We start from the raw sequence: 12,064 nt of genomic DNA, 5'->3' as shown, positions 1-12,064 counted from the left end.
ATCACATACCTCACACCCAGGTGTTGCTGGGAAAAGGCTTAAGTGATTGTTTCTGCTCTGGGAACAGTCTTTGCATCTCTTAAAAGGAAAGTAATAGCAGTCCTATCTGCAAGAAGGCTAATCCTAACTAACCTATGGAGGCCTAGGCAAGTAAAGTGTATTTTTTAAATGCAACTTTTCCTAAATATTTATTAAAAATCTAACTTTACTATTGAATTTAAATGTTAATAAACATTAAAACTGGTGTATTCCAGTAGTTTGTTCCAAACTGGCGATTGCAGGGTTATGATTATATTCAGCATTCTGCTATAGCTTCAGACCTTTACTATGAAAGTAGCTTCTGGGGGCTAGTCACTGTACGTACATGCCAACAATAAATATTTGCATGTACCTGTTAGAAATGGGGTTTCTGGTTGGCTAGGGCAAGCGCTTAAGGGAGGCAGAAACCACCACTCTAGTCAGGGCAAGGGAGTCACACACCGGAGATAACCCCTGCTCACCCCCATGGTAGCTTGGCACGAGCAGTTAGGCTTATCCCAGAGGCAATGTGTAACGCATTTACGCGACACACACTACAAAAGAAACTCCAAACAAGGTTATATAAAAAATAGCCTTTGTATTCCTCATAAAACACATTAGAATCCAATCACATATATACACTGTTCCACCTGGCACTAGGTATTACTTTACAGGGAGTATATACATTACAGGGCCAATCGGGCCACTGTCATCAACATCAGAACAGGTAAGTAACAAAACAACCAGTAACTACTGGTTAAGGCACCTAGCATAAACACATTATGCATCAATCACATTATGCATAAACCCTGAGCATGAACGTCATAATTACATCAGTCCCATTTTAGGCATAACCATCACAATTAGTGAGAACAACCAGAAACTACTGGTACACTTAGCATAAGGATATCAGGCAAACTTCCTAAATAGCAGTGAACATACTAACCGCATTCCTTAGGTGCACACTTTATCATCACATCATGCCTACAGTGCACCAGGTACACATCACTTGCATGTTAGCTCGCAGGCTTCCTGTAGCACCTCAGGGCATAAACTGCACCCAGTGACACACCATTAATTCAGGCGGCCCTGGCAATACTACCCCTTCGCAAAGTAGCCTACAATTGACAGAAGCCTATTCCCCTGGTCATGAGGCAAGCAAGTCTCCACCCAAGCTCCCCAGGTGCAGCCAGGACATGTGTGGCAACTCTGAATCCAGGACCCCTACTGGATTCGCCCCGTGATGCCACTCCCAAAATGATCCAACCATGTACCAAAATCGTCAGCTACCCGTGTAGGAAACCTCTCCCGGTCTCGGGCTGTGGCTCTGAGTGGGGCCAAGATCACGATCCCACCCAAGATTTGAGGCAGTCTCGCAATGTCCCCAAAAGGCAGCAAAATGCCCCCTCCAATGTTCTGGCTGGCAACAGTGGCCCGATTGAAAAACTCCACCCGGGGGATTCTCTAGTCTGCCTACTCCCACTGACCTGGCGGCTGCTGTGCCCCTCAGGGCTTGTCTGCCCTCCTCGGCTCTCCTCCAGGCGCCGGGAGGTGGGAAGTCGTGAAGTGGAGCCTGCAAGGCTCCGGCTCCTACTCAGCACCAGGGCCCTGCCCACAATCAGGCGTGGACTTGCCTGACTTCCGGCGGGCTCACTGGTTGTTCAGCAACACTTTGGGAGTCTCTCTCGCCCTGGCATCGCATTCCAGCAGCCCTGCCTGCAATCAGGCTTCCTGGGACAAAGCTCCTCCAACAACCAGGCCAGACGCCTAACTTCCTGTGGCTTCTTCGTCCCCAAATGCACACACTTGCTGGGGTTTAGGGGGGAGCCCTCATCTGTCACAGCTCCTCCCCCGGTAGCAACTTTCTGCCCCTTGCTCTAAGCTGTGAGGACAAGCACATGGCTCTCCTCTGCCCCTCCCACAGTCAGGCAATAGCCGCCTGACTTCCTGTTACCGTTGTGTTGGAAGCAGGAGCCTTCCTTCCTCGAAATCCAAGGGGGTAAAGAGCACACAGCAACAACAAAAAAAGGTGAAGCGCTCACGACGCGCTTCGAGCAGCAGGGTCCCCTCTCTTCAGAGTGACTGGAGACACCTGCACCGGGATAGCAGGTAGGCAGGCCAGCACATCAGGGAGCTTCAGTGAAGGTGCCATACCTTCTGGTAGCCCTCAGGCTCCAGATCAGCACACCAGGCAAAGTCCAGATGGTGGTTCCTCCTGGCAGTCCTCTGGCTAGGTGTAGTTCCAGTCCCACGCAGCCTCTTCTGTTCCAGTCCTGCTCCAGCAGCCTGCTGGCTGCAGGCTTCAAGTAAGCACCCAGCAGCACATTTTCATGGGATCACACCCACAATACTTATACCCCTTAGTGTCTTTGTTCTCCCCATGCCACAGGGCTCTGCGCCCGGTCCAAACCAGTACTGGGGGCACTCACACCTTTCTCTAAAGGTGCACCATCACCCCCTTTGTCAGTGTAGGCTCTTTCCCCAGACACACCACAGGGGGGCAGAGCAAGCATTGTGGAAGGCAGGCACAGTCCCATTCAGTCCCAGGTGCTACTCCGTCCACCACTCCAAATGCAGATTGGCCTATTCAGCCTAGTGCTGACTCTCCCTGTCACTCCAGAGCCAAACATGCAATACACATCAGACAGGCACAAAGGTACATAGCACACAGAAATGTCCACTTCTAAAAGTGGACTTTCTAAAATAGTGATAATAAATCTGTGAACATCAGTGTACAGCATTTATTACCACTATTCCAAACATACCATACTTGACCACTCTACTCCTCGCAGATCAGGAGTTACCACTGAAGCACATATCAGGGAATCCCCAATGCATTCCTATGAGAGGGCAGCCTCACAGTAGTGAGAAATCAAAATGGCTGTTTGTCACTACCAGGACATGCCATACAATTAAGGCACATATCCTACCTTTTACCTACAATGCACCCTGCCCATAGGGCTAGCTAGGGCCTACCTTAGGGGTGACTGATATGTAGTAAAAGGGGAGTCACAGATGTGGCACCCACTTTATGTGTCATGTCACAGCGCAGTAAACTGCACGTGCAGGCCCTGCAATGGCGGAGGCCTGAGACAGGTTTGAAAGGCTACTTTGGTAGATGGCGAAATCAGTGCTGCAAGACCACCAGTAGCATTTAATTTACTGGCCCCGGGCATATGAGATACCACATTACTAGGGACTGATAGGTAAAATACCAGGAGGAAGGCAAAACATTCAGGGATGACCCTGCAAAAAGGGCCAAGTCCAATAGTACCTCTTTTAAATTCAAGGCATCCTACCTTGTTGGCTACAAAACCTACTTAGGAATGACATTTAATATTTAAAATTTGGGTTATTTCCTGTCAAAAGGGGTTATTTTGACAGATTTGCTTGCAAGTTTAAAATCTGCCGTGGTCAGGGTACACAGGTAGGCCTGAAACCATGTTTCCTTTGTTAGCCTTCCGTGTTCTGCAGTCCACAGGTTACATTTAGCTTTTCCATAACATTGATGTTTTTCTTGCACCATATACTATAGCCCTACTGGGAAGTTGAATATGCCGATTAGGAGTTAGCTGGTTTTACTATACATTAGGTGACAGAGCATATACACTAGGGACTGGACATACAGCAGTGTGCCAGTGTGCAGAGTTAAAAAACCTGCAGCATCAGTCCTAAAAAATTGGGAATGACTATGTAAAAAGTGGCACTTTCTCATGAATGCCATATCTAACATAAAATACAAGTTTATAGTTGAACAAATACCAATTCAACAATTTTGCAATTAAGTACAGCAACAACTGCTCTCACTGCCCCTACCACTAAACTAATAAAGACAATATGCTAGTCAGCAGCTCTCACAATGCAGTTCTCAAGGTGGATGGGCAGATTTTAATCAGACCAGTGCTCGATTGTTTGTTAAATAACCGAGCCCACTGCAAGGCATAATCTGTATATGCAGCAATCTGCAATGTAATTTTGAGCTTTTAATTAGTGAGAACACTTGTTTCCTGAGTACTTTGCCATATGACTTTCTTCTATCACAAATAACATTAAATTGAATTTTACACCCAAACTAATATATACATATTTGTGTGCAATAAATAATGAAATATGTTGAGTCATTCATTGTCCGTTATAGTGCTGATTATATGGATCTTCATGTTGCTACCTCATTGCATAATTTAGTGACTTATACTATTCTCCATAAGCACATCAGGGGAGCTCGGGATAGCATTCCTTGGAAAGCAGGGACACCTCTCTTCTATTAAATAAATACTGTTTCATTGTTCTTACCTGGTATGTTTTGATATCTGGAAAATGAATTTGAGGTCCATTGATACATCGTCCTGCAGAAACAGTTGACAATCCATCCTCTTTACACCAGTGTCCTTCTCTTGAGGTATCTGCTGCCTGATTGTTTGAGCCCTTTTTGAGAAAATATTCTGTGTTTTGATAATTGGTATATTGTGTTGTGGAGTTTCTGAAGTGGCATTAAGGGGCTGATTTAGAGTTTGGCGGATGATGTAATAGAGAAGATGGGTTATCCGCCACAATTGTGACAAAGTATCTCACCTGTGAACTCTAAAACCCAAAGTCTTAAAATGCAATTGAATGATAATTCATATTCAACTGGTGTAAAACAATACAGCTATGAATTGAATGTAATCACTTTTTATCAACTTTTAAAATTGTCAACAGACTTTCAGCACTGTTACAGTTGACACAATTTGTTTTTCAGATACTGATTTTTACCCAGATAGAACTGATTCAAGCACACAAGGTATGTAAAAATAATTAGCCAGTTTGCTTTTCCTCCAGCTCTGTTGCATCATCAAACTCATATTCATAATTAAGATATATATTCTTTCTTCCATGGATGGTATATTATGAATGTCAATGTGAAACTCTTTTTGAACACTGTAAACCTTCAACACCATGTTTATTTCCCCTAATTGATGATAAGTTCCATATGTGTCTGAAGTCAATCACCAGGATATCACCATTGTCACTATGATTGCATTTTTGTTTCAAAAGTGGGATGGTATGAATAGTTTTGACCCATCATTACATTCACCCTGTATGTGCAATTGTCTGTTTGGATAACACCAAGTATTCACATGAACTGCAGCAGTCAAATATAATAATAATTGTTTACCTAAAGCACTCAAATAATAGACCACTGATTCAGAAGGGGGAAAAAAAGCAGTGCAATCCATGTAAGTTCTATTTATTATTGTCAGTGTTAACTAGATATATCATTCCAACGTCTATTTTTAACTTGACACATTTGAAACAATAACTCTATTGCTCTTTTTCATATTAGTTTTCTCCAAACTGTTCTCTTTGTATATTTGCTTTTATAGCTGAACAATGTTACAAGAACAGAAATTAGTGCAAATGACTAGCTATTCAGTGGTTTTTCATATTAAAGCCTGAATAGGTTATAAAAGAAATCTAAATCAAGTAAAATTTTAGACATTCCAGATGCTAATTTGAAGAATAAGGTTTCCACATCAATGGAAACATGAATTTCCCATTGCTTCTTGATTGTCAAGGTATAATGTGGCCTGAATTTCAGTCAATAATCATCAGCTCATGATATCACAATTTGAATGCAAAAGCAAGTCACAAAAAGTAAATTTCTTGCTTTCTATTTGATAGTTTAAAAGAAACGTGTTTTGTTTATTACAAACTAGGCTCTTTTTTTAACTTCAGCACTTCAAAATACCTGTTAGGAGTGCCAAAAAAAGAGGAACAAAGGGGGAAAAGAGAATGTCAAATGAAGGCTGCAATTAAACGAAACATACCTCTATTTCATAGACTGTGAGAGAATGACAGGTTGTTCAAATCCCTTAAAAGGGTGGATTTATGTCATTCTCCATTACACAAATGGAACATGGTACATCATACAATATGATGATGCCAGTGGAGTTATTCAGATGATGCATTCACTTAGGGGAGTTCCCTCATTTGCATTGTTGCCTGTGCCTTACAAAAGATGGAACCACTGTTTTGACTGGCATATGTCTCATTATAGAAAATTTAATAAACATACATGTGACTACAGTCACAATGAATGTAAAGCATACATTGGTGTACTGGTATATGTTTTGTTCACTATTTGATGCACGGGATAACATTTTCAAGGTGACTATGACCTTCTTATGGACCTTCTAGAAGGGCAACAATAAATTACACCTTGCTGGTCATAGTGACCACTTGTTAATCCAGTATTAGAATGCTCTTGTGCCTAGCCAGGAAGCTATACTGAGACGTCCCCGTTTATCTATGCTGCAGTACCCCACACCTAAAGGTACTCTTATGGTTTTGTGAAGTGAGAAAGAGTACCATTCTCTATTATGGGCTTCGTACTACCTTTAAAGCCTTGGTGTATTTGCATGTGTTATATTTATAGCAAATCAAAAGACTGCCAAGTCTACTGCCTCTTGATACATTTGAGTGCTCAGTGCTGAAGTCTACTGATAAAGAGCTGTCCCAAACAAACAGCTATTTATAGAGGTAACTTACACCTCTGAGTAAGTTACACATGTTTGCTCTTATGCTCTTGAGTAACTTTAGTACTTCTGGCTATTCACTATTTATGAGTGTAAAGTGCAGCCAATCACTGATCCTGCAACCCCCTCCCTAGAAAATTAAGGAGTCAGGAACCTAAAATAGAACCATACAGGAAATAATGTTAAATACATTAACTCATTTTAATATATATGTATATATATATATACAATAATTTCAGTGTTCAAACATTTCAATATGAATAACGTATTAAAAATAATTGAAACTTTAATTTATAAAAAAAACAATGACATTAATGTGAATTAATATTGTACATACATATTTTGAATTCATAACAATTAAATAAAAACATTTTATTTTAAGTTGGTTACTTAAAGCTAAAAAAAAATAACGTAATGTAATATATTTAAATTAATTAAATATTTTATTTAAGATTAAGTTAAACACTTCTGTAGCTTTTTATTTTGGGTCTACATTTAAAAATTATATGAAATTGACATTAATCTTTATGATAAAATATGTTTACTAAATCTTTCAAGTTTAATAAACTTCTACAATTTTCCATGTACTAGACCATAAGGAGATTTCTGACCGGTGATGCATAAATGATGGAGTAACTAATTCTCTCCTCCATATATCTACAAGCATCAAACTTGTTTTTAATCTTGCCAGCTGGCCTCTTAATAAAGGACAATATTAGTGGCATCCATTAGAAATTTTTAATATTAGATTCCATGTCCTTATAAATTGCTCCCTTGCAATCAAGGTAGAGCTCATCCAGACAGGGAGGGTATGGTGAGTACTCAATGATGAAGCATGCCACCAGAAATTCTGATGGATGAATGTCACTTTAAAAATAAATAAAATTATCTTCTGGGTACGTATATGAAAACATAAAAATGATTAGAGTGTTTTTTATTTTTAGATCTTGTATATGTCTTTCTAAATGGACTAAATATAGGACAGCATACTTGCCTTTGACACAATATACACGGTATAGTGGTATGACTTGCACTTTGCAGTTTTCCTGGCTTTGCCAGAGGGGAACAGGATAATTTGATATTAGTGTATTTTGATTTTTGTGATTTTATTTAGTTGCACCTCTCCTCAAGCCTTATAACATTTGTCTCCGTCCCAGTGACTTGTTTTCCTAACCTGGATATACAGAATTACAGTACATTTTTCAGTTTAAGACTGTGTACAGGCAGAAGGAATGCAATAATTGTGTATCCCATTCCAGAAATACATATACATTTCAGTTTGTGCTTCTTCACCAAACCTGAGTAAGTGTAGTCAGGAAGCACAGAGTTAAACAGAGTTAAACATACATATGCATGTAAGACACTATCTTCCTAAGTTTGCATGTCTGGCTTTCACTGTCCTTGAGTTAGGACTGTGTTCTACTGTCCTTATGTTAGGGTCCGTCTTCACAGTGCCAGTTTCAATGTCTGTTTGCACATGAGTATGTTTATGATAGTACATGCTTCATTTGTTCCTGGTTTCAGTGAAACTGTCCAAGTCTCTCTGTTCAAGTTTAGTTTTTCTGTCTTCATGTTTCAGTCTGCTTCCCTGTCTAAGAGTAGCTTCTCATTGTGATGGGTATTATTATTATTATTATTACTGATTATTAAATCAATGTATCAACAGGCCGAGTGATTTTTTGATCACCAATGGCAAGGACCTACCAAGCGTGGGATCCATCTCAAATTATTTTAACACTGCCATATTCAGATAACGCCATTTTAGCCCACACCTCCAATGGTGTGAGAAGCCTCATTGATAATTTTGTTAAGTTCATGGACAATCTAGGCCTCAAAACAAACATCTCTAAAACTCATTATATGGTCTGTGGTAATCAACGTCATAAGGCCAGGCAAATCATTATCAATTGAAAATCTATTACAAGAGTGAATGATTTCTCATATCTGGGGGTGACTTTCGACACACGGAGCTCTTGGTTATCTTGTATTTCACACAGGCGTCTCTGTGGGGACCGTATTTGACTGAGTCAGAAAGGTAGGAAACAAACCGGTGCTTTCTGTTTTGGAAATCTATAAATGCAAATGCTTCCCAGTTTTATCATAAAGGGCAGCCATCTGAGGCTACAGAAAATGTGCTAAACTGCAACAGGAGGGAAACTACTTCTGTAGGCAGCTGTTAGGACTCCCACCCTCTTCTCTGTATTTTTTAAATACATTCGGAGTTGGGCCTCCCTTATATTGAGGACTCTGTCAAGCTAGCACCACTCCTCCTCCAGATTTCCATTTGGAAAAACGAGCAGGCTATCTTTAATTGTTTAGTCATTTCTGATTGTCTAGTCTGAGGGGGTGGGGGTGGCATAAAATTGAACTGCTCCGCTATTTTAGGAGAATTACCAAAATATCGGACAGACCTGAATTGTTTATCTGCCCTTACCTGATAGTTGTAGGAGATGCTGAAGGTGTCAAAAAATGTATGGATGTCTTTTTATAGGGCAAATCAAGAAGAGGAAGAATATAAAAAATCTACCGTTAGGGACTATGTCATGATTCAGACCTGTCATGGTACAGAACCCTATTTAGATTTTGTGAAGAATACCTGGGAAAGGATGTAGTTGGGTTAGGCACTATTAGAAGTCATCTAGGTTTCCCCCTTGTTCAATATGACACGGAGCCTATTTTAATTTGTCCGTGGGATGCGATGTCCCCTCAGTCTCTGACACATTTTATATTTGTTTGCAAGTATTATGTGTTTCCTGGGCGCAAACCGTTTAGCCCAATTTTGAAAAGTCAATAGATTTTTTCAGTACAGACCGGTACCTTGCTTTTTGTGTATGTTATCTACTCCTTTGGTGTGTTCATCAGTTGGTAATTTTTTAAACTGTGCCAATCATTAACCAATTCAATTAACTTTTAGGGAAAAAAACGTGTTTACTAGTATGTTTTTAACTATTTTATGAATTATAAAACACTTGCTATCTATTACGAGATTTTAGCTATGATGTATTTGGGTTATTGAATTGTTTTGTTCTTTTATGGGTTTTGTTTAAAATACTGATTCAGTGCATGTGAATTTCCTGTACCAGTTGAACCTCGATTTCAAATTCATTACCTTCAGTACGCAGCTGATCAATTGATAACGTGGTGAAGAAATGTAATTATATTGCTGGTCTTAAAAGATCACATATTGACTTTGGGTTGATATCAGAATAAAAGTGTTTTTCACCAAAACCTCAACTGGTATCAACCAGAGCAGACTTTTCAGTTTTTTAACCAACTTCTTATAATGGTTGCTCGGATGAAATGCAAGTATAGATGGGAATGGAAATGTCTTTGTCTTGGGTGATAGAGTATGGAATTGGCTCTTTCTAGTAATCAGACAGGAACAGACAATAATATGGCTCTTTTTTTAGATCAGGTTTTGCTGGACTTTTCTCTTGTTGGGTCTCTGTCTGAATACATTTCAGTCTGTTTGGAGCAATATAAATAAAATAAGTAAACAAATTAATATATAGGTATTTCTTGATGTACCTAACGATGGCTGATATGTTACATTATTGTAAGTTGTTTATCCACAGAAGTTTCTCAACCACAGTCACTATATATAATCAGGCTCATCCTGTCACCTATCCTAGGACAGAAAGGTGAACATCATTATAAATCTGTGTGCTAGTCCCCCTCATTTCCTGAATGATCTTCTGTTAATCTTCCATATGTTTATATCTCATAAAGGAATTACCAACCAAAACAAGAAACTACCTAGCAACAAAAATGTAAATGATTCACATTTAAATTCCCTTTTTTTATTTTTATCTTATTGGGATCTTGTAAATAAATGGCATGATTCAAATGATGGGCACCCATGTCATATGCCGACACGTATTTCCCTTGAAGTCCATCTACTTTCTTTGTCTAACTTATTTTGCTTTTGGGTATTTGATGTTTTGAAAACTGAAATTTGGCACTGAGGGGCATATGTATCAAATACCGTATTTACGATTCTCAAATAGCGATTTTTAGGGAATTGCTATTTGAGAATCGCAAACGAGATGTAACAAATAATTTGCAAATGTTTTGCGATTCCTTGGCATTTCTTAATTGCGATTAGCAAATTGCTAATCACAATTAAGGAATACCTTCCCATTCATTACTATGGGCTATGAGGTCCATAGGAATGAATGGGAAGACATTCTCAATTTGCGATTCGCAATTTGAGAATCGCAAAATGAGAATGCAATTTCAAGGGTGCCAGGGTGTCAAAAGGACACCCTGTTGCACCCCGGAAATATGTATGTGTGCACATGTGGCGCACATACATGCCCTAAGGGCATGTCTGTGTGTCACATGCCACTTTGAAAAATGCAAAAAAGAGAATTATTCAAAGAAATCGCAAATTACCACCAACTTGAAGTTAGTGGTAATTTGCCATTCCTTAATTTACTATGCCCTTTTGGGATGATACATCCCAAAAGGCCTTTTCCCGTTCGCAAACGGGCCGATCCTGAGAATCGGCCCTTTTGCGAACGGGAAAAGGGCTTGATACATATGCCCCTGAGTCACTGCTTTTTTTCTAACAAAAAGGATTCACAATGGTGGCACATTAGTGTTTCTGTCTTAAAATGGCATTCAGAACCTGCATGGTTAAGCCACATTGCACTTAATTCAAAGGATAAAATGAGTGGAAATGCAAAAGATGTTGTCCAAATGAATGATGATGATGATGAAGGCTTGTTTGAAGAGAGCTCTTACCTTGGCCTTAAAAATATGGTTTAGTATGTAGACATCAATTACTATGTAGCACAGAAGCAGTTATGTCATAATTGCAGATTTGCAAATGTACTGTGACAGCAATACATCAAAGCTGTCAAACTTACTTTCAATGAAGGTACAATAACTAAGTCATATGTGCTGCCTTTTGATTGCCACCTCTACTGTCTTCACACCCATTCATTTCTAGAGTTTCTATAAGGCTGCTATCAATTCATTTCTAGGGTTTGTATAAGGCTTCCAGTCACCACAAACAGTTTCTTTGCGGTGAACTAAAACTTTAACTGTAACTGTAAAGATACAATGTTATTTCAACAAAGGTCCAGGGCCTCCAGTCCCACTGACATGGGGTAATCTTGTAATAACTGGTGACAACTTCCAAATGCACATACCCAAGTGTATTTTCCTTACTCCTATTAGATTCATCCTGCACCTCTCCACAAGCGGTACCATACAATGTTTCCTGTCCTCTTCAACCCCAGAAATTCCCGTAGAGCATGCCTGGTGAACCAGGCCACCACCACCAAATTCTCTAAATGGCTTTCTCGACCTGCCATCACTCTAAGACACCTACCTTGACATGACCACCCTTCCTGTTTTCATCCCCACACATACTCCATATGTAACATCCTGCGCCCAAATCCATCAAGAATCTTACCCTACCTGACACTTCCAAAGATACACACATAGCTTTTATCCTTCATCTCCCCCAAAACAAACCACATTCCTTGCATTCTGTTCCACCTCCCAATCCCTAAGCAATCCCC

The 12,064-nt window shown here is 39.8% G+C and overlaps 1 protein-coding gene across 3 annotated transcripts in view; it reads left to right on the top strand.

The window, feature by feature from the left end:
- Positions 1 to 12,064, top strand: part of PCDH7 (protocadherin 7) — an 810,835-nt gene that overhangs the window by 523,028 nt on the left and 275,743 nt on the right. For 2 of the 3 annotated variants that reach the window (XM_085642303.1, XM_085642301.1), the window contains exon 3: positions 4,757 to 4,798. The exons of the other annotated variant lie outside the window; for it this stretch is intronic. In XM_085642303.1, the coding sequence (XP_085498429.1) occupies positions 4,757 to 4,798 (42 nt within the window). The remainder of the gene's footprint in view (positions 1 to 4,756; positions 4,799 to 12,064) is intronic. 3 annotated transcript variants of the gene reach the window in all.

The sequence above is a fragment of the Triturus cristatus genome, chromosome 2_2 (genome assembly GCF_964204655.1).
Source record: "Triturus cristatus chromosome 2_2, aTriCri1.1, whole genome shotgun sequence".
In the NCBI taxonomy this organism is placed as follows: domain Eukaryota; kingdom Metazoa; phylum Chordata; class Amphibia; order Caudata; family Salamandridae; genus Triturus; species Triturus cristatus.
The sequence above is the reverse complement of the archived record's forward strand: the minus strand, read 5'-3'. Positions and strand labels throughout refer to the sequence as shown.